General features: G+C 40.5%; 1 protein-coding gene across 4 annotated transcripts in view; it reads right to left on the bottom strand.

Moving 5' to 3' along the window:
* Positions 1 to 647: 647 nt before the first annotated feature.
* The window catches only part of prmt3 (protein arginine methyltransferase 3), a 63,294-nt gene continuing 39,666 nt past the window's right edge, over positions 648 to 24,275 (bottom strand). For 2 of the 4 annotated variants that reach the window (XM_046032313.1, XM_046032312.1), the window contains exons 13-16: positions 20,964 to 21,050; positions 10,538 to 10,588; positions 9,966 to 10,053; positions 648 to 899 (exon numbers count right to left, since the gene is read on the bottom strand). In XM_046032313.1, the coding sequence (XP_045888269.1) occupies positions 790 to 899; positions 9,966 to 10,053; positions 10,538 to 10,588; positions 20,964 to 21,050 (336 nt within the window). In that variant the 3' untranslated portion in view covers positions 648 to 789. Of the gene's footprint in view, positions 900 to 3,073; positions 3,335 to 9,963; positions 10,054 to 10,537; positions 10,589 to 10,979; positions 11,049 to 20,963; positions 21,051 to 24,275 lie in introns of those variants that run through there. The other 2 variants (XM_046032314.1, XR_006822152.1) reach the window with 2 other exon arrangements.

Below are 24,275 nucleotides of genomic sequence, written 5' to 3'. Positions count from 1 at the left end.
AACCTGGTGGAAAAACTACAGGAAACGTTTGACCTCTGTAATTGCAAACAAAGGCTACTATACCAAATATTAACATTGATTTTCTCAGGTGTTCAAATACTTATTTGCAGCTGTATCCTACAAATAAATAGTTAAAAAATCATACATTGTGATTTCTGGATTTTTCTTTTTAGATTATGTCTCTCACAGTGGACATGCACCTACGATGACAATTTCAGACCCCTCCATGATTTCTAAGTGGGAGAACTTGCAAAATAGCAGGGTGTTCAAATACTTATTTTCCTCACTGTATGTTGATCAGGCAGAGATGCATCAACTCCCAGTAAGTTATTATGGTTATTCGCAGGCCATTTAAGGTTAAAACTGGGCTAAACTGAATTTGAAAGATTTTCAGACATGTAGGTTACATATAACTGTTCTTTCATCAGCATTTATACAACTGCATTTCAACATGTAATCGGAAAAACGCTTCACACTAAAATAGTGACATTGGAATGTCCTTGACACAAAGATTATAAACGTAACCTTGACATCTAAAATCTTTCCTTTTCAACCAAATTTAGCCATTTGACCTGCAAGTCACCAAACCAATGCTTACTGGTGGTCTATTACCATATGCTTAATAAAACTCACTCACAAGGAGAAAATCTTGTATAACATCATGGTTTTTATTAGAAGGCACAGAAACAATTCTAACATTTGAAATACCAAAATGAAGCCTTTAATTCTATCCTGTGTCAGCAAGTTGAGAATAAAAACATGGGCTGGATGTTTTACCATGTGCTGACACTATTGCAAGCTGTAAGTCTGCTTCCTGTCTCGGAGGTCAAAGGTGACCAACAGTGAGCGAGGGTCCTTTTTATTTTTGCATACTGTGATCTTTCCCTGGAGCTCCTCACCTGAAGAAAAGAGCAAGCAGAGAGAAAAATATCAATACAGAATTTTGTTCCCTCTGCCTTTGTGTTTGAAGTTGTGATAGTGATTGAAACCACCTGGTGTAAAGTTTAGTTGCAGTGAAAATCTGGTGTGCTGAAGAGTGAACATTTATGCTCTGTGTCAAAAGGTTTACAAAAGGTGAGGAACCACAAAGAGCAGAAAAAAAAATCTTCTGAACAGTAGAGGTAGGCCTCTGCAAATAATTAAGGAATTGAAATTGAACTGAAAATACTGTATACCATACAAAGACATATTGTAGCTGTTTTCATGTCAACAATCATTAAACTTGCTTTCTGTACAGTACAGTGTGTACATACAGTATATTCCAACACCTTCTAAAGAAAATCTGTAGAAATACATTTATTTTTTTAGCTGACACTTTAATCCTTTAAAAGCGACTTACAATTTCTATATAAATCAGAGGTCGTACGCCTCTGGAACAACTACGGCTTAAGTTTCTTGCTCAGGGACACATTGGTGGACGCATCACAGTGGGGAATTGAACCCGGGTCTCTCACACCAAAAGTGTGGGTTTTATCCACTGCCCCATCACCACCCCTTATACCCAACAACTCATTATTTGTCAAACTAAAAGGTCATAGAGCCATGCTACATCACTAAAGGGTGTTATTTTATTATTCTACATTTTCCTTCTTGTCAACAGATTGCATGAAAAGTCTGTCTTGGCCACTCAGCCCCAAGTCTGACATAGTGTTGTATTACTCGAGAGACCGGTCTTAAGACCACTTTTTGATGGTCTTGGTCTTGTGTCAGACTCGACCGCATTTGTACTCGGTCTTGTCTCGGTCTCGGACATTGAGGACTCGGGATTTTATTTCAAGACCAGTCAAGACCATAACTTTGGGAATATCAATACATTGCTTTTGCATCGTCTGATTTATTTGTTAACATCCTAACTTTGATTGCATTTAAAACCCTAATTAAAATGTGTTGTTACCGTTACTGACTGTGTTTGTAGGTGGCTGCTTTAATAGGAATGTGGATCTTTCAGATCAATTTGAGAAGTACCTATGATCTCATTCCATTTTTTATTGTGTGTCATGTAATGTGGGGAACTGGTCTCGGTCTTGTCTCGGTCTCGCCCTCCCTCAGTCTTGGTCTCGATTTGGTCTCAGCCCCTAAAAGTCTTGGTCTTGTCTCGGTCTCAATAAACTCTGGTCTTGTTCTTGACTTGGTCTCGGTTTGTGCGGTCTTGACTACAACACTAGTCTGACGGTTCCCATTGAAATGATTAAAAATGGGTCAGAAGTATCTAGTTTCATTTTTTAAAATGGGCTCACTACTATCTTAAAACAGCTGTGCACTAAGTAGAACAGCCGCTGGGTACTATTTTCAGCTGCAGATTAATACACATGCGGTGCACTAATGAGTACTTACAAAAGCAGGAAGGTGTGTGTGGGATTGACTCAAAATAAACTACAGTGTCTGCTCATGGTAATGACTGAACATGTCACCCAAAGCAACAGGGTGGCTCATTGATTTCGCAAGATTTACAAAATGTTTATTTTCTCTTATTGGAAATCCGTTTTTTTGGAATGGCAAATTATGTATATCTGTGTAAAGTTATAATGTATAAGTAACGTTTGCTCCTGTGCCCTATTTTATTTATTATTTTATCACAACAGGTTGTTTAACATCAAGTGGGTGGATTTTGTTTTTGTTCACCTCAGAGAAAGATTTGATTTCCCTTTGATAACCAAAAGTATATATCATGACCTGAGCATCTATGCCTTTAAATTGTACAAAAAAAAGATGAACATCAAAAGGAAGAAAACCATTTTCACTCAGTCAGACATTAACCAGTGTGTTCATAATAAAAGAAAAATGATTAACTGCTCCTAAAATGAAATCTTCCTAACAGCAGTACAATGCTGCTGAGCTCAGGCCTCTGCAGTGTGAGCGGAGACACACTGGCGCTTATAGAAATAATGATGTGTGTAAAGGCAATGTGGTCCAATGTTTAATAGTAAGGAAGTGCGGGTATGAATGCAGACCCGTTGAAATCTCCAGATGGCAGCGAGAAGGAAGTGCATTTACAGTACGACGCACGAGCGAACGGCAGGCCGGGAGAAGAGGCTGATGATTATGATGCATAATCACTCTGATTAACTTCACGTTTGACTGCTGGAGGTAAATGAATGTTTATTCACACGGCAAACAAGCCCCCCCCTACACCTCCTCTCTGTGCCACACGCTCTTCATCGCTGGAGGTTAGAGGACGACGAGAAGAGAAAATGCTGACTGTGAGGCTTTCTCCAGGGAAGTGTCCGCCACCACTGCTGTCACGTCCCACCCGTTACCATGACAACGCCGCTGTCACTGAGTCTTTGCTACTGGCGCCGCACTCTGGGTCTGCCACTCCACTGCATAGAGGGCACTGTGGGTGCATATCCAAAAGCAGAAACCAGAGTGAAACAAATTAACGAGAGCTAAACTCTGCTATTCTAAAACAACATCAGTAACAGTTCAGATTTGGGTGCTGAATATAAAGTCCTTTTCTTAGTGAAGTGTTAGCTGAGGAAAGTGTACAACAGCCTATTTAACATTTATTAATAACGAAAGTTTCAAAATAACACATAAAGCCAACAACTCTCAAGATTCAGCGCATACTACTCTGCAATCCTAAGTGCACTAAATCTCAAGAACAGCAAAAAATATATACCAGGTAAAAAAACACCAATATTGTAATAGCTTACATATTCCATATATTCTGATTCTGGTTTAGTCTGTAGCATAGCAGAAATGATTACTATGTTGGGTAATTGTTTGTTTGATGCTCTTTGTCTTATGCCCTAAATTGCACAAACTATGCACACAAGGAAATGCTGGTCAGACAGGTTGTTCTCAAGCCTCAGCCTCAGCCCCATTAGTCCTTATTCTGGAGTATGGAACTTTTAAGCGACCTGACATTTACATTATTCATTCAGTTGACACTTTTAACGACTGTATGAATGACTTTTCAAGATCAGTAGAAGAAAGTAATGGCTGTTTTTTTTGTGTATTTTTTAATAAATGCTGAAAGCATGATATTTGATAATCAAAGTTAAGGTCCTGATCAAACAGAACGGTTGGATTTTTGGCTTTCTATAACAACTAGCAAAGTACTGCCTGAGCTTCAGATAGAAATGTTGAAAGGTGGGAGAAAGATGCTGTCTGCCCCCACTCCAACACCAACAATACAAAGATTATCCGAAAAACAAACTAGCTTTGCTTTGGCTTATTTAATAGGAAATTACACACGGAGCATCGATTTCTGGTAACAGCAGCAGAGCCTGGTACTCATGGGAGGCGGCGGGCGGCAGCAGTTAAACTCAAGTTGGCAAAAGGCCGATAAATGTCAAAGGAATAATTGCTTGACCTTTGGTGTCCTTCTGTAAAAACACAACTGAAAGGGGAAAAAAAGCGTGGGACCAAAGATTTCTGCCTAAAAAATAACTTTGCAGAAAACTGTCCAACTTATCCCTCATGTTTCACATTAAAGTATTGAAACATACAAACAGAACCACCAACCGAATGTCTGTTCAGTTGTGATGCAACTACATCAGCACTGCTGTAATCAGTCAGACCAAACTCCCGATGGAAGAGGGCCTCTGTGCCTTCAGTAAACTGGCCACTCAGATGCTGGGAGAAAGAGTTAACCATGTGTGGAAATGAGTCGGGCAATGGAGCAGCGATGTCGTACATCAACATGCCAGTGTCATTAAGCACAACCAGGCCCACAGAAACAGCCCCTCACAGCCCCTCACAGCCCAACACAGCCTTTACCCATGAAATTACACTGGAAATACACGGCTCGCATTGGTGATTCAAATAAACTGTTGGAATTTACATTTTACCTATTTAGCTCACACTACTACCGTATCTGCAACCCGATACAGTGAGGGCAAGAGTAGACTGAGCTGAAGCACTTCAATGTTAAGGATCGTTTACTGATTTTCACAGAAAAATACCACAACGTCAACAGAGTAGGTAGGTTTAAACAAATTTTTACCTGGACTTTATGACCCCATGAAAGAGGAATGATTGATTTCATGTGAAGTAAATTTACTAAACATGGGTTAGTACTAATCAGCCTGCACCAGTGGTAGGTGCGCCAGAGTTGAATCAGCCTGATGTTGCATTTAACAATTCAGTGAAGTGTCTCAAAATGTGTAAGGACAATAAATGGGAGGAGAGAGGGGTGTTTTTGGTGTCAATTAGCAATATGAAAGAGCTGAGAGACCTTCAGAAAACAAAGTTCAGTTATAAAGCTCTTGGGGATCTGTTATCTAAATACCTAAAACATTCTGATGAGACACAAGATGCACGACTGTCATAAAAAAGGCCAAATTAAACAGGTGACTTCCACTTCAGCCCCATCCCCTGACACTGCATATCTTTGACATACTCCCTCTTGCTACAATCTACTTTCATTAACTCCATTTTTACTTTCCTGTTCAGTGCAGGGATAAGAAACAGAGCTGATGGGTTGTTTATCCAAAGCACCAGTCTATAGACACAAAATCAGCCCGAATGTTGAATTACAGCCCTGAAGAACTTGAAGCTTGGCTCGGCTCGGCCACTCTTGTGGGACAGTTCAAGGACCCTCAGAGTTCAAAAGATGGGGGGTGGGGTGGGGTGTTTAAACTGAGCCTGGACAGTTGAGGGTGGGGGAAGGAGATTTGAAAGAGCTACAGCACTACTCAGGACAGAGGAGGTGAGTCATGAAAGTGGGTGGGAACAAAGACCACCTGACCATCCAACGAAAGAACACACGCCCATGCTTCAGCTGCTCTGAGTGGTCCTCAGGGCAGGTAACGAGGCCACCGCCTCACCTCAAGGATCACGGGACTTTCTTGGAAAAAATAAAAACAAAAACATGTGACCTCCTTTCTCCGCGAACATTAAGTAGGTAAAACTGTGAAAAAAAGGACCCTCCTCTTCAATACTCGAGCTACACAAACACACCAGAGCATGACAAATGATTCGCTGTTTAATTTATTACGCTGCCAGCCGGGAGGATTTGCAGGGATGTTTTGTTCCAGCCTGCTGCGTGCCTTCTCTCTCTTCTGCCAGCGCCTCCCACAGAAGCGCAGCCTCAGAGTTAATTACTGCTGCACTCGTACAAACACATCAAATAGGATTCAGTCTCCGGCTCGATAAATCACCACAGACAGAGTCGGTATTAAAACAAACCACTGGATGTTTGTGCATGGCCCTCACTACGGCCTATCAGAGCTGAAGGTGCTTCTCAGTCAACACCCAGGAGGAGAGGCCACTGTGTGTGCATGTGTGTAAGACAGAGTTTTGTCATCTTCAAGGTGACTTTAGGAAGTTTTCTCCTATAACCAGAGGGGAGTTTAGTACAGAAGTACTCTTGTGAATTTAAGTGTGTAAGGAAGCAGTGTGTGTGTGCATGCGTGTGTGTGTGTGTTGTAAAGTACACTAAAAGGAGCCTTGCAGGAAGCCAGAGAATGCTGTTAAAACTCAATTTCTGGTTTACGGCCCCTGGAGGAGGCTGGGGACCGTCAGGGTGCCGGGGTGGAGCGAGCACATCAATAACCTGCAGCTCACTCACTCCCGCCTCATTTTGTTCTTCCTTTAAACTTGTACTCCTCATACTGCTTGGTTCCCAGACTGATGGATCGTTATAGCCTCGACATCAGCTTAAACTAGACTCAGCTAGATCTGGAGAACATAACTGGCTGGTTCTGAGCTCAGGCTGTGAAAATGTGTGTGTGTGTGTGTGTGTGTGTGTGTCTTGGCTAATGCTGGAACATGTCACAATGCCCCCGAGGAACCCCAAGAACCCAGATGCTGTGCTGACTGTAAAATCAGGCGCAAGGTTAAAAAAAGACAGAGAGAGATCGAGCAGGAGAAAGAGAGAGAGAGTGTGAAAGAAACAACTGTTTTCAGTTTTGTGTGTTGCATTAACAATTTCTTAGACAGCCTTTGATACACTTCAACAGACGTGCATCTGCATCAGCCCAAGAAATAAAATAAAATAGTATAGTCTAACAGACTAAAGTCCAGTGGCTAAAAGAGATGGCCAAGTTCCTTACCACCCTCCCCAACACAACATGCCAATCTACCTGTTGATTAAGAAATATTCACCCATCGATCTATCCATTATCTTTACCCACTTAACCAATAAAGGGCTGCTTAGAGCAGGAGCTTATGGTAGCACTCATTGAGCAAGAGGTGGAGTACACCTTGACAGGTCACCAGCCTTTCAATTTTCACACCTAATGGCAATTTAGTGTTTCCAATTCACCAAACCTGAATGTCTCTGGAGTGTGGGAGAAAACGAGAGCACTCAAAGGAAGCCGGTGGATTTGAACCTTTGACAATCTGGCATTAAAGTGGAGCTAAGGGAAGGTTCAAAATGGAAAGGATTCATCTTCTTGGGAGCATTACTGAGCTTGGCAAATGTCATGGAAATCTCTAGATGAAATTTTAATATTTCTTTAAATTTTGGCCTAAAGGTTCTGTGGGGTCACGAAAGCAGGATGACCACCAACACTGACCGCAAATGTAATGAAATCCAGTCTTTACTTTTCTGGATATCTTGTCATTGATTACAGAGGCATTTCAGCCTGGTGGTGGTTAACAGGTTAAATAAGAATACAGTTTAATGTCTAGTTTATCTAATGGTAGGTGACAAAGAATAAAAACCTCAGTAGGGTGTTGATCTCCTACAAGCTGCTACAGCTTCAATACTTCTTGTCACAAATCCTCAAAATCTTTGAAACTCCACTGGAGGAATGAACGCCATTCTTATGTAAGGTATTTATTTATTTGGTGTCATGATGATGGTGGTAGAGAGGGTTTTCTAGCACACTGGTCCAGAATTGCCCATAGGTGCTCAACTTGCTTGGAGATTGGTTGCTGTGAAGGCCATAGCACATGATTCACTTAATTTTCATCAAACCATTCAGTGCACCCTGGTGCCCTGTATGGAAGCATCTGCTTCACTGCATCTGAGTTTCTCCACTCGTTTACTTGATTTGTCACTCATCTGTATACATATGCATTGTGCTTGTGTGCATGTACACGAACGCACACAAAAACACTCAGGTTTAAGTAAAATAAAACAGGGACCAGAGGCTGACAATCTGCACCAGATAATCAAACAAAATCCATCTCGGTTTCACTCTGCTGTTTCCCACTTCTGTACTGTGTTAGCATACTGTTGTCCTCAGCTCTCAGATTCAGCTGTGTTTATCTGACCCAGCAGAGCGCAAAGCCTGCGATAGCGTTTGAGCAGCGTCAGAGGTTTTGACGTTCTTATCTTTCTGGCTGCCGCCGGCGGGAGCTGAGCCTAGCTAAGGGCCCCCTGACATCTAGCACCTCCTTCTCTCCGCAGGTCATTTATTACAGTCGACTCCATCTAATATCTGGTCAGCGAGTGGACAGCCAGCCCAGAAGCTCATCCATCCTCACATCAACAGACACATCCACGATTTCTCATTATGATAAAGAGCACAGAGGCCAGAGATTATAGCAGTAATAAACATAGGAGAGTTCACACAACATACAGAATGACTGTGCATGTAGGGAACACCAAAAAGTAATGATTATACATTTTTTGGCATGACCAAATGTTCATAACACTAGTACCGCTAACATGTGAGATTTATCCTGTATTAAGTAAATTAACATTTACCACCCAGGCTCAGAAAGGTCCTTCCTGGGATACATCCTCAGGCACACATTAAGTAATGTATTTATGTTTCTGTGTTCTTTGGAATAAACAAAATAACTGCATAGTGAGTATAAGAAGCAACACCATGGCTGAACAGATGAAAAAAAAACCCTGAAATCCTGAAAGTTCTTCAACAGAAAGTATCGCCTTTCTGAGATGAATTGGTCTTAAAAATAAAAAGACAAGATAAGATGCTGATGTGGCTTTTTATTTTGCCTCCTATTTTTGCTTTTGTTAGTTAGGTTTCCCATTAAAGTGAGACTATGTAAGTTCTGCTAGCAGGAAAACAGTAGCACAAGAAGTACTGCTAGTTACACAGTTGTATCTATCAAAAGTTTGCTAACATGAGCCATTTTATTGCGTATGACAAGTGGAATTAACTTCCACTAAGAGGACAAGTTTGCAGTTTCTTCAATTAAAGGTTGCATAGTATCAATTTAACATAAAGTCCAATGTGTTGGACTTCAACTACAGAACCTAATTTGTAAATGTACCTACTGTACTTGAACAGACACAGTTAAGTATGTCAATATCAGAACAAGGAGTTCTGCTTATTGTAATATTTGAACAGGCAGAGCTGTAGAACATACTTGTTTTATGCGAGTTTGGTACGTTATAATACGTACCATCCCCGGCTGCAGCCTATTATACGTATAATAATAGGTTGATTGATTTGGTTGGGTTTACCTGTCTGGATGGCAATGTCACTGCTGTCTGACTGAAACACTACAGTAAAAAATATATTCATGTTCAAGTTGCCACGTTCACGGCAGGTCGAAGACATTTTTGCAAGAGAAAGTTACCTACAGAAAGTTATTTCAGAGAACATCCATGCAGCTATGTCTCACAGCAAGCTGCATCATTTAGTAAGACTTTAATCTCTTGATACAGTGATTCTATAAATATTTCACTGGTCAGTTACAAAGCGCTCTTCTTGTAACGTGTCATGATTCAAAAGCCTGCAACTGGCTATCAGATGAAGTTTTACATGCTGTCTCAGATGGCTGAATGTGATTTGTTTTGATCCCTCGCTGTCTCTGTGGGTGACAGATAACGGGTGTCAACCAGCCTGACTACATCTTCACCAGAGACAGATTACCTGCTGCTGCTCACTATGGCGCTGAGGTTCACAAGAGGAAAATAAAATCATGAAAGAAAGTAAACACATACAACACAAACCTAAATGTAACACAAACAAAGTGAACTTATAAACTGTTGGCTTAGGAATATGTACGTGAGAGTTAACAAAAGTACAAAATCTTAAATACAAAACATACAGTGTTGCAGAGTATGTAGCAGTGTGGTGGTATGTGTAATTACTGACCTGCTAGGACAGAGACAGGCCTCTCCAGAAGGAAAACAGTCTGTTTCCAGTGTGTTTTTGTGACCTGAGGACCCGTGGAGAACATCACCTGGTGTGATGAGACATGAAAAAAATCACAATACCAGTGTTGTTAATTTGCTCTAATAAGCTAGGAGCACCTTGTCATGTTGTAGCATTACTACTTCTTATATTTCAGTAAAAATCTATGAAAACCTAAAGTAATCTTAATTTGAGCCTATGGGAAACCTAACTGCTCTGTATTTATGAAGCGAACAGATAATCCCATGTTAAATTGTTCCAGCCTTAGCTCCTAGTGGAGATGGAAATTTACTGGACCATACATGGCATGCAGTTTGAGTCTCAGGTACAATGGGAAGTGCAATCAAAAGGCAGGTCTGTGTTGCTCACAGAGCTGTTCCAACTGGCTGGCTCTGCTGGGTAAGTGCTTATATCAGCAGTTGGCTAGGACGCCCGTCGATCGGCAGCAAACGCCTCGAGGAGGAGGAACACGCTAAAGCGTGAACATAATTGAGTTTCCGTTAAATGGCTTGGCTGTTGCCGCTGCTGCTTACCTTGTTGCTGCAGCCTTTGTCAAAGAAAATGTCAAAGTAGCCGACAATTGCCTGCAATGAAATATGAGGGGTGTGTTAGAATGTGACAGTACAATAAACCCCTAGATTTGTTTGACTACACTGCAACTATGACATGCAGAGCTGAGAGAGAGGCAGGAAGGAGACGAGGTTTTAATGAGCAAAAAAGGCTAAATGAGGTGCAGTGTTTCAGAATAAGGCAGTAAAAACACAAAATTTACAGTTAAAATATTTACAGTTACCTTTGCTGTATTCAGAATTCAGATTATTTTGCTTGCCATGCTTGCAATGTCATTGTTGTGTGTGTGTGTGTGTGTGTATGGTCTGGAGGACTGTATTGGCCACTCTGTTACAGATAAGGGGTATAAATATGACTCATGTGAGAACTGCATTTCATTCAACCCTGTTTCCTCTCAAAACTAACTTGGTTTTCGTTTAAGCTGAGTCAACAGCTCCCATGTGCTCCATCTCACCTCATCTGGGAGACTTGTCACTGGACAAAAGAAATAAATTATGAGGCAGCCGCCAACAACATTGAGGCAATTATGCTGACAATAATAAAAAAACAGCTTGGTACATAAAATTAGCAAAGGTGGATATTTTGGTGACAGCATTGCAGCAACGTGAAGACACTGGATATAAGGAATCTAATGTGGTTTTGATCCAACTGAATATGAATGTGTGTTCATCTGAATAAAAGGGGAAAGGAAATTATACAACTGACAAATCTCTGCTCTCAGGGAATCCATTATGATGTTGATAATACTTATAGAACATAGTAGGCAGTTTAAGCTTCATCAAGGGTTCTGTCTGTCTTCGATGTGACCAGAAATGACAGACTTCTTTTCTTTCAGATTTGTTTTTCAATTTACTAAAAGCCTGCACGGAAATGCAGTCTTTATTTTCTGCTGGTAAGGATTTACAAAGCTATGAACACAACTGAGTGAAAACCAATTCACACATCTAAGACAAACTGAGGAAAGGTCCAGGGCCAGAGTGCCTGTAGGTGACTGTTGTCAGATATGTGAGGTAAAAACCACCCCCCAGGCTTGTTTTCCTGCCATTTCTCCCCCCACTGGAGAAAGAGAGGCACTCTATCAATCTCAGGCGCACACTTGTAGTGGCAATGATGCAGAACTAATAGCTTTTAATCCTGACACAGCTGACAACTTGGAGGCCAGCTCTTAGAGACAAAGAAGAGCCAAATCAATGCAAGAGAGGGAAAGAGGAAAACAGAAGGACAGAAGAGGAGAAAGGAGGAAAGAGAGAGAGGTAAAGACAGAAAGACAGACAGAAGGAAGACATAGACAAAGCTGATGGGGAGCGAATGAGCAGGAGAGGGAGAGTGGGTGTAACATAATGCAAAAGGTTTCTTTTTTATATGGTTTGGTATTTGTTTGTTTCACTTGGAGAGGCTAAATACAGTACCATCTGCTCACAGCTCTGTAAAAGTCTCCCAAATTGTATTTAGCAAAGAAATTTGCAATTAAAACTGGCTAAGATAGATATATATATATATATATATTTTTTTTTTACAATGCATCCATATAGAGTACACACATAGAGATACACACATGCAGACATGATAATCATGATGCCGGCAGAAGCTGTGTTCAACACACTCCCCGTAACAAGGCTTCAATCAACCTTTATCAACTAAGACAGGCAGGGGCAGCACCACTAGCTCACAGCTAAACCACCAGAAAAGAAACCAAAGTGGATAAAAGAGCATGTCAACCCAATGCAATTATGTTTTTTAATGAACGCTACAGAGACGCTCAGTGCTGAGGTAATTAGGAAATTAGCCATAATTACTCGTCAGGCAGAGCGGATTCACCTCTCTCAGCCGGAGAGGCAGAGATCATCCTCATCGCGCCTCGCTGATGACAACGCCTCGTAAGCGAGATTGATTGTCACTTCTGCGTTGTGCAACTTTCACACTGCAGCGAGACGGGCAATTAAAATGTAGGCCACAGACTAAAACTTACAAATACAAAAAAAGTGGAACAGCATGGCGCCTCGCTGCCCCATTAAAATCACATTTGAAAGAATAAAAAAGTAATGTAACGGTCTCATGCAGAAAACATGAAAGATGTGAAAGTGTTAAGATAAGCAATAAAGACCTTGATGACTCACACCTGATTCGGACTATCCCAAGCCTAGCTGATCACTGGCTTTTAATACTTTTTGATTTAAACTGGGCTGGTGGAAGATAGTTTATCAAACACCTTGGGCCCTTTCAAAGGATTTAAAGATAGCTTTTATGACACCAAATAAAATGGGATAGCAAGATTCAAACTTCCAGATGGGGACTGAAAAGTGCAAAATTAGTTTCTGTCTATGTTCATCTGAGACTATCTTTACTTCATAAGATTTCAAATACCTTTCAAAACGTATTGCTGCCGTATATTGTTCTTGTAGGGACAGATGATAAATATCCTTAAAGCAGCATTGATTGATTTTTGGCTGCTATGGAGTAGAAAAACATCAAAACACAACCTTCAACATATTACAGCTTATAATCACTACTCTATTTACATATAGACAAATGTGCTGTATAACCAAAACAATGAGCTAAAAGAGGCAAAGTGAGGCAGAGTTTGTGATAATTTTCTGATTTCACAAATTTGATTAATTTATGAGAATTCTAACAACCCTCTACTATTATGTTGTATCTGGCAACTTTTGTAATCCTTGACGGATCAAAGCCTCTTTATCCCAGCACATGGGCAAGAAGGGAGGCAAGTTAAGGATGCAAGAGAGACAGACAGAGAGAGAGGAAAGGACAAGGAAAATAAAGGGTCAGCTTTAAGCATCGAGACACATATGCACACCCATAGACCAAAAACAGGACGAATCAGAATGTGCGCTTTTCATTTTCATCAACGTTTAGCCTTGGGCCCCGGCTCTGTCTGTGATAAGTGATGACAGTGGGCTCCATGACGGCCCACGGAGGAGGCTCCGCAACACTGCATCTCTCCGGCCCTCATTCTCTGGGAAGAGCAGGGGGGGGAAAATTAATAATTATCATCATGGATAACACCAACAGGGAGCAATTCATCATCGCTCCCCTTTCGCCCGGCTGTGTGTCAGCGAGCTGCGTGGCTCGGCCAGATACTATTATACGATGGTGGGGGGACGTAGGGAGGAGGGTTAACGGCAGGGAAAGGGAGGGGCACTGAGGGGGAGGGAGGGAGGGGGTGGGAGAAAAGAGGGCTAATGCACTTTTGATGGGGTTTATCCAGGCGTGGAGGCTTCAAGCACGACCACCTCACGGGCGGGTTGGTGTGAATTCCCCCCCTCCATCTCCTCCATCTCTCCTCTCATCCTCTCCACCGGACTGCTGCCACTCCAGAGAGGTGGAGCACGAATCAGCCTAGGCTGCAGCACAACTCCAGTCAGTATTCCTCGCTCATGATGCCTCTCAGACAAAAACAAACAACTGTACCTGTGACAGATTCATGCTGTGCAAAACGGACTGTTGTTAGCTGCGTCACTGAGCTTTGTTCATGTAATCGCAAAGAACAAAAAAACTGAACACAGTTAAGTTTAAGGTGGGAGATGGTAGAGGCAGCATTTGCAACAAAAATGTGTGGTTATTTACATATACACACACATTTCAGTTTTGTCAAGCAAGGTGTTATTCTCATTTTAAGACTATTGATCACAAAAACCTTATACTCACCTCTGATGTCCAGATTTGGGAAACTCTGGCATCAGGACAAGATGCATACATCTCCTACAGCTTTTCCAAGAAACTTAATTTCAATTCAGATCATCTCAAATGCTTGCCTTTGAAAGATAACAAAAGTAAACACACACAAAGCAGAACTTCTGCAGCAGATCCACTTTATGTCAACTTGCCAGTTGACTACCTGCAGTATTGATGAGCGCACTCTGGTTTGTTTATGTTAGTGTGAAGCTGCGGCTTGTTTTTGATTTAGCTTGCTTGGATAAAGCTAAACAAGTAGTAGCAAATGCAGGAAGATGGCTTGTGTCTGCAAGTTTCCAAGCTGCAAAACTAAAATAACACAGTATAGAACGCAGTCTTCATCGACTGCCACTATTGATAAAGGGAAAATGACTGGCCTCCAGCAGCTATGCACCTTGCTCCCACAGTTACAGGGACTTCTGTGCACTTTCGGTTGGACATAAAGACATATGTGTGAGATATCTGTTGCATAAAGGTTTTTTGTAAAGCCCATGCTTCTGTTGCAGACAATGCCATCCTTGGCAAAGTCTTTGTTCCCAAAATCTCTACAAAGGACTTGTTTGTTTGGTTATGTTACATGCATTTAATTTTAGATCCAGTTTAGTTAAATTAATATGTTTGCTTTATTTAGTATGTTTATATTAAAATATTTGTTTCTCTGGTTTCTTGTTTGCTTATCCCGTATCAACAATCTTGGATGTTCAGTATACCTTTTATAAAGTTATAGAAAATAATTTTGTGTAACCACTATCGCTCTTTATGACTGTCCACATTTTTCACCATGCCTTTGGACAACCTTCAGCGCGCCTGGAATTGATGCATCTGGCTCATGTTGGATAAGAGGGCGATAACGAAAGAGTGGAAGTTTTTAGTTGAGATGTCAGTCAAATGTCATTCCTTGTTCAAAAGAAACATATTTTGTGACCACATGGCATGTGGTCTGTTTTTGCTGCTCTCTGTGTAGCCACTGGTCTATGTCTCTTCTGTGATGGATTTCTCTTTGTATGAATTTACTAGTAAACTAGTACAAATCCTAAAGTCGCTTAAGCTACAGTTCATCTAGTTGCCACAAGATGCTGTCTCCTAAAAAAGACTGACAATATACTTTGACTCAAATCATCCTAATTTAGAGGATTTCTCTGACTTCAAAAGCCTGGGTCTTTATTTTTGTTATTTAGAAAGTGGACTTGACAATTAAAAGAGTACTCAGTCGTTCCAGCATTGCACTTCTATAACACTGTCAGACTCACATGTTTTTCAGTGCAACAGAACCAAATATATACAGTATTTTTATTTCATACATTCCTCTTCCTGGCACTAATATTACCCTTAGTGCAATTGACCCTTCAATATTAAGGATTAACACTGTTACTGTAAAGCTGGGTAGGTCTCTATTCACTATTACAATCATTAAAAAGCAAAAGGAGTAGAGCTTTATATGTTACATTCAGTAGTAATTTAGCTAGCATTAGGTAACTAACATTAGATTAGAAACAATCCACAGCTTTCAAGTGCTTTTTTGGCACTAAATAACTGTTTTGATGTCTTCCAGTCAGGATTTCAACCACACAACAGCATTGATACGGATCTTGTTAAGGTCTTCAATGATTTTGAATGAATGAATTTCAACACGGACAGCGCCAGAATTTAGTCTTAGTATTATTGGATCTCAGTGCTGCTTTCAATACGGTCGACCCCAACCTATTACTAGACAGACTTGAAAACTGGGTGGGACTTTCTGGCACAGTACTAAAGTGGTTTCAATCCTACTTAAAAGACGGGAACTACTTTGTATAGGTAATCACGCATCAGAGCTAACAAAAGACCTGTGGAGTTCCCCAAGGATTCATTCTTCTGTTTAACATTTACTTGCTTCCACTGGCTCAGATTATGAAAAACAACAAAATATGTTACCATAATTATGCAGATGACACACACATTTACATAACTATATCACCTGGGGACAATAATCCCACACAAGCATTGAGTAACTGTATTAAACAAATCAACAATTGGATGTGTCAGAATTTTCTTCAATTCAACAAAGATAAAACTGAAGTCATTGTTTTTGGTGCCAAGGAAGAATGAATTTTAGCCACATTAGGACTAGGGCTGAACGATTTGGGAAAAAAATCTAATTGCGATTTTTCTGCCAGATTTTGCGATTACAATTTGATTTGGGATTTTTTAATTTTTTTATTGAAGTTTTGCTAAAGTTCAATATTCTCTGCCAGTCTATTTTTGACTGAAGTCACGTCAAGGAGCACAAAGCAGATGAACCAGGCAGGAAGTCAGACACAAAACGGCACAGAGAATCCGGTCGTTTTCCAAATTTTTTGGAAATTGAAAAAAAGGGTGTAGTAGAAGCACACAAATCAAGCACAACTGAACAAATAAGCAATATCTGAATAACTCAGCAAAACTGGGGGGGGGCAAAACGCTCTTATTCTGAAATGTTCCATGTGGAAATGTAACGTTAGCCTGCAGAGAGAGGAACGGAACGGGTTCACAGAGAGCCGTTATCCGTAGTTGAGGCACACAAAATGATAAATTAACGGCATTATCCCACATTTTCCTCTAATTTCGTTTGTTGTTGTAAAATGTACACACCCCATGCCTGCTTTGATTGGACCGTAACACGAGGCGCATGGCGCTTGTGACTGGCGAGCAGATCTGTCACAGAAGGATGACAACGGAATTAATTTGCAACTGCATAACTGTTTAAAACGGGTCAGATGCGCTGTATTATTAACTATATTTTAATCGCCGTCTTCACAATAAGCTAAACGCGGTCTTTCAAATCGCAAATTTGATTTCAAAACAGTTAATCATTCAGTCCTAGGTCTGCCTTCTGTCCCCAGGATCAAAACTAACCATGGAGAAGCAGCGTTCAGTTTTTATGCTCCATATATCTGGAACAAACTCTCAGAAAACTGCAGGCCTGCTCAAACTCTCAATTCTGTTAAATCGAGACTGAAGACTTTTGTTTTTACCACTGCCTTTAATTAGATCAAATTCAATAATGAGGATTAGTATCTTACACTGCACTGTAACTTTTACTGTCCTGTGTAATCTTGTTTGTATTTTCTATTTAACTCTTTTAAAATTTATTTTATCCTGTTTTTATTTTCTATTTCACCCTTTTAAAAATTGTATTTCAATGTCTGTTTTTAATTTCGCTATGCTGCTTTTATGTTTTTTATCAAGCACAATGAATTGCCTTGTTTTTGAAATGTGCTACACAAATAAACTTGCCTTGCCTTACTACTGATACACTGTTGAAAGTTAAAGAATGAATTTTTCCATTAACAATTCTCTTCTTAATGTGCTGAAAACCGTCCTTGAAGTTGACGAGTGCCGCCCTGTCAGTCCAGAAGGCCAACCCACCCCCCACACACAAAATTTAAATTTGATGGAAAGCAGGTTAGAGATGGATTGCAGAGAGATTGTTCTTTGTAGCGCTACAGTAGCTACATCAGCAGCAGTGAGGCAGCAGTGTTAAAATTAATTACAGACAGAAACTTTTTCTCTCCTGCTACACCATCAGCATATATCATTTCCAGCCTTTAGGAGGGGATGAGGGCATTTTTTGCTACCTGCTCTACAGTTCAGGTAAATGGATCATGGAGATGTAGGGGTTGAAACAAAAAAAGGCAATGATATAGATGCCCAAGAGAATTTCTGATGTTGTTTTAATGAAAGTTTCAGCACAGATATATTCCGCATGTGGCTTCATGGTTTACAAAGGCAGACACAATGTCTACACTGTGCAGAGCATGTGAGATGTAAAAAGGAGGCAAGGAAAGGAGTGATAAAAAAAGCAAGAGTGAGAGGATTTGTCATGTGCGTCAACGGCGCAGACGCAAGGGTTGTGCTGTTCATTTAATGCAAGGTTAGGCAGGCTCCGCTGATGAATGGACTGTCGAGAGCAGAACAAAAGCAGGCGCTCCATCACAGGACAGGAGGCACAGCAGCTTTCGCTCACCGATCCCCGAGCACTGGTCCAGGAGCGGTTTACCCTTCACACAGGCTAACCTTAACTACTAGTGAGGAGCTGCAGCCAATACTGACTAGAGATCAGTATCTTTTTGGTAACATCACCCTACTCCAGCAGGTCAATAATCCATCTGTAAATCCTGGGACAAGGAGGCGGGATGCAGGAGGCGAGTATCTACACTGTGTACAAATGATACCATCTTCACAGAGAATATGCATAATAAAACCAGATACACGTGGATAAAATGAGGGTAACAGCATGGCTGCATGATGAATCTGAGGATGACCAGAAGTGTAGAACAGCAGTGGAAAACAGTAGTACACCTTAAAGCCTAAAATTACACCTCTGTACCATATGATCCCATCATCTGTTTTGCTGCAGAAAACCCCTAACATGACTGGAATTACATACTAGAAATAGAAACTGGATGTTTTCAATTACAGAGCAGAAAAGACAGGAAAAATGAGAGGATGTTTACAAATCCCATTAAATTCACCCAGGGAGCATAGGCCAGATAATAACCAGTTATTGATTATCCATTAAACCAATGCCCCAGACAGTGCAGTAACACTGCAGCACAACACAAAGCTGCTCCAACACAATGGGCTTTTATACAGACAGATCAGTTCTCACAGTGCGGAGCGTCAGAGCCTGCAGTAGTGACGCTGTTCTGTAGTTGGCGGATCGCTGCTGGTACCACAGAGAGAATTGTAGCTCACTGAAGGAAGTTCAGCAGGGGTGGGTGGGGATGGTTGGGGGTCACCAAATAGACTCATAAACCATTCTCTGTGCTTTGGTGCCTGAAGCTGAACCTCACTGAGGACACACACTCAAAGGTTCAGTCAGGTTTCAAATGAGTTGTGTAATGTATTACACAGGACTGATTATTTTTGTCTTTCATAAAAAAGCGGGTTCATTAATTGAGTTTTTATTAAGTAATGAAAATAAACAAGTCAACTGGTTTAATAGCGTTTGATTTTGAACAGAGATACATGAATGTGGTGGGGGTGAGGCCAGGGGCTGAATTATCTTTGAAATCCCTTAAACATACACTCACCGGCCACTTTAGTAGGTACACCTGTTCACATGCTTGTTAACACAAATAACTAATCAGCCAATCACATGCAACCTATCAATGCATTTAGGCATGTAATTTCAAACAAAGCATCATAATGGGGAAGAAAGGGGATAAAAGTGTCTTTGAACGTGGCTTGGCAGGTTGATGTCAGATGGGCTGGTCTGAGTATTTCAGAAACTGCTGGGATTTTCATGCACAACCATCTCTAGGGTTTACAGAAAATAGTCCGAAAAAGAGAAAATATCCAGTGAGCGGCAGTTGTGTGGACAAAAATGCCTTGTTGATGTCAGAGGAGAAACGGCAGACTAGTTCCAGATGACAGAAAGGCAACAGTAACTCAAATAACCACTCATTACAACCAATGTATGCAGAATACCATCTCTGAACACACAACACATCGAACCTTGAAGCAGATGGGCTACAGCAGCAGAAGACCACACCGGGTGCCACTCCTGTTAGCTAAGAACAGAAAACTGAGGCTACAATTCGCACAGGCTCACTAAAATGGGACAAGATTTGTAAAATGTTGCCTGGTCTGATGAGTCTTGATTTCAGCTGCGAAATTCAGATGTTAGGGTCAGAATTTGGTGTAAACAACATGAAAGCATGGATCCATCCTGCCTTGTATCAACAGTTCAGGCTGGTGGTGGTGCCCAGTACTAGCAAGGTGTACCTAATAAAGTGGCCCGTGAGTGTATGATAAAATGTTGTTAAATATTGTTTTAATGATATAATAATGAATAATAAATTTGTGCACATAAATGATTAATTTGACAGCCCAAACCAGGTAATTCATGAGAAGAGATGTAATTAGTTTGTTTCCTTTATTCTTACCAGGCTGAGTAAAAATCGATTTTAACTGATTCAATGTCCGTCAGCGTCCCAAGCTTTGTCTGAGGGGAGGCCCGCAGTCTCAGACTTTGAAAACCCCTGGTTTGGAGTACACTGATTTGTGAAAAGTATGTAGCAGTGGACGAAACTGAAACATAAGGATTAATGACTTTTCAGCGTGTGTCCAGTGGAAATATGATTTTCCGGGCAAGGCGAACATGGTTTTAACACACTGCAACTATTTAAGGCTCCAATGTGAGAGATGGGTTTTGATTGTGTACGTGAGTGTGTATTGGCATTTGAAAGAATGACAGGGCAAGCAGACTATAACATTCACTATGTTGTATGACATGTAATTCCAAAGTCACATTGCTTTGATTCGAGACATCCTCTTAAATACAGAAACATAATCCATCAACATGAGCTGAATGATGTCTCTGCTGCTCTGCCTCATTCCTTTACCACAATATCTCTGATAAATGACAGGTACTAAAAGCCGATGTGCAAACTTTTGTTTAGGAAATTCATGTTTAAAAAAAAAAAACTCTCCTGGGAAACTTATTTTGTACATATTAGCAACACTAACAAGTTGTTCTTCAAAATGCATTATATTTTTTGCATTTTAAATCTCAGCAACATAAAAAATGGCACTGCAAGCCATTAGACGCAATACAAATTTTATTTGAAATAGAAGATAATTTTGAGACTCAAACTTTCTCAACTTTACAAATGTTTGCATAGTTGAAACTCTGGATGTCTCAGTGTGCGAGTGGGTGGTGTGTGTACTTACCGTGCACTCGGTGGTGTTTGTTATCTTCAAGCAGAAGTCTGATGCAAACTCCAACTCAGACAGACACACTCTGTTACAGTCAATTGTCTGTTGAAAGTCAAAAACACAGAAATCAAATGATGTACAACTATAAATACTGATGACAATATGAACTGTGATCAAGCAATACAAAAAATTAAACAATAAGAATACACATGCAGTTGGTATAGAAGCAATCTCTTTGTTTTGACTGGAGCATTTGAACTTACTGCCTCACTGAGGCGACAGGATCTGCTGTGCTAGTTCTCACCTTTTTTGCATGCATATGAATTTTACAATTAGCCTACCGTTCAGATGTGAAAAAGTCATTTTTTTCAGTCTATAACAGGAATTATAACAACACTTTGTTGTTAACATAACAGTATTTCCTTTCAGGCTTCCACAGCTGTATTTTCTCTGTCTTAAAGGAAACTGTGGTTTATTACAACTTGGGTTTTGTTTTCTGCGTTCTCAATGCCGAGGAAAACCTTGAGTGAGCAAAATTAAATTAAATAAAATAGGTCAAAGTTGAGTAGACCTTTGTTTCCTCTTCCAAACAAGTTCGGCTTACCTGGTCATTTGTTCCTAAACTTTATGACTGTCTGAATGTTGTTTTAAGTATTATGACCATGTTCCAAAATCTCAGCAATTGACTTGGTACAAAGAACATTGTTCTCATAACTGATAAAACTGCTTACTAGAGCTTCAAAACGACACCTGGTTGGGAGTTTACTTGCAGAAATCTAAACGTGGTAAACAAGATAGCATTCTTAACCTGTTGAAGGTCTTTCTCGACTTGTTTGTGAAGTCAGCTTACAGCCAATAGGAAACACCCCAGGTTACTAAAAGGCTGATTCAGGTACGGTTTACCATAAAAATGACAAATTCACATGATCTTCTGCCGTTACTATGTAAGTAGGCGCACAACTATGGGCAAGCAAGACACGTTTATAACAAAAGTTGACAGCAGACATCTGACAGCCTTTGGAGTTTTTCCTGGAACCCATTGTCAAACTGTGAAAACAGTATTAGACCACATATTCAATAAGTAGGGTTGGGAGGATCGATTCTAAGCTGCATCGCGATGCAGACGTAGATGATTCTGAATCTATTCACAGAAGTGAAAAAACGATTTTCTCAATGTTAATTGATAACATAAGTCTGTGGAGTGCACATTACAGAGACCAGTGTACCCCCTATATTCGGCACATTGTCGCTGCTGAAAGAAGGAGAGCAGCTACTAAAATTTCACATGATCATTAATATAAATGCGCAACTAGAGATGTTCACTAGTACACTGTGCAAGCATGGTAACACTCAACACTTGGCTAGTTTCCTCTCTTCATTTTTCAAAGGACATTTACATTAAAGGAGCAGTTATAAAAGCAATGCAGAGAAAAGAATATTGACCACAGAGGAGATGTTTGCAATGCAAATGAGGGACACAAACTAGTCCTTTTAAGCTAATGAAGAGATGTTTCTGAGATTCCCACCCCTATCAATGACAGTGATTACAAATCAGACAACGATGAGATTCCATAAACATTACCTGGACCAAAAGTGTTGTAAAAAAGACCAAGCACTGTATCAAGGAAACTGGATTCGTATATAGACAAAATGTGTTACACTGTGCTCCATGCCAGGATGAAAACAAAGTATCACCAGAGAAAGGTCAACATTAAGTCCTTTAGCTACAACACTATAGTCAATCTAGAAAACATTCACTACAACACTTTTTATACCACAGTTAGCATGTATATGGGGGTTTGTGGTAAACTGGAAAAATAGGTGATTAACTCCTTTTCTATTGCAGTTAGACTAGTTTGCCTTTCTGTTTTTTTCTTATGGGTCACATTTGACATCGTGAATCCTTTCATTATATATTTTTGGCTGGACTACAACAGCCTACAGAGTGGGGAAGAGTGAGAAGCTGACTGCTGTGCAGACTGGCGTCTCTTTGTATCCGTGGTTTAGTGCTCCTGTCAGTGTCGGAGCCTCTTCGGTCGGTCAATGTGTGTTTTTAAAACTTATTTCCCAGAGCAAATCTCACTCTCACTCTGTACCCGCAGTGTATACAAAGTCATGCAGGTGAAGGAATGTTTCCATCAATGCACAACAGAGCTGGAGCCGATAAAAGAAGCTTGTCAATATTTGCTTCGTCACAAATCTGACAAAATAGTGGATGTAAAGATGTCATAGAACTGTGCCAACACAGGACAATAAAACTGAAACCTACTTCTGGTACAGAATACATACAGAATTGAAGAGACAGATGAAAAAAGCCAGCTGACATCAACACAACAACCGCTTCGACACAATAAATATATATAATCCCAGGTTTACATGTACATCCCGAACTGTTTACTAATTATGAATGTGAAAATGAAAGACATTACATGAAGGCAGCTTTAAAGCAGCTTAAAATGGCTGCAAGTTAAACATTCCTGAAGCTGAACATTCCTATCTGTTCCTCATTCAGAAAAAAACTAATCTGTTCTGCTGGAATTTATAATTCCATGAAGGGCTCTCAATTTTACGGAATAGCAGCCAGCCTTAATGGAATGTTATTGGATCGTATCAACGGGAGGCAATAGATGAGAGTCCATGTAATTTGGGCAGAGGGGCTGTCTATTTGTCACTGGAGGGGAGAAACTATCGATTAGAGGATTCAAATTCCATTATATCAAGTTCTACCCTCATTCATCACATCCACAGACGGGTGGAGGACAAGCTACTTAGCAAACAGGCCAACTAGCAAAGAAACATATGATGGTATGAGAGACAAGAGTAAGAGCATTCCTGCAGAGAAAGATTCAGAAGAGGTATCTGCACTCTTAGATGTTGGACTGTGTGTGTTTTATCTCTGTGTAATGTGTGTGCTGTCCCATCAGTGAAAACCGCTCTATCCACAGGGGGCTGAGAGTAATGAAGTTTCCTTAAGAGGAACTTAAACAAGGATTAGACACATCAATCACCATGCTCTACAGCATTGGAGCGCACACACACATACACACACACACAGCCTAGATTTTCAGGGCCCTATCTCTCTCTCCACAGCTAACTCCTGCTCCTGCCTTCTCTGTCTATAGCCAACAGCTTGGGCCTTGCAAACTCTATTTCTTCTGCTTGTACCTTCCAAGATCCTTGCACATTACGATCAGACTGACATATTGGTTTGCCAATTGTTAAATATCAGATATTGATGTCTTCCACAGACGACAACTTGACAACAAGGTTTAGTCTCAGTGCAACTTCTGGCACAAACATTTGATACTTGTTTTTTATATTTTGTTT

The sequence above is a fragment of the Micropterus dolomieu genome, linkage group LG20 (genome assembly GCF_021292245.1).
Source record: "Micropterus dolomieu isolate WLL.071019.BEF.003 ecotype Adirondacks linkage group LG20, ASM2129224v1, whole genome shotgun sequence".
Lineage (NCBI taxonomy): Eukaryota > Metazoa > Chordata > Actinopteri > Centrarchiformes > Centrarchidae > Micropterus > Micropterus dolomieu.
This window is presented reverse-complemented; position numbering and strand designations above follow the sequence as displayed.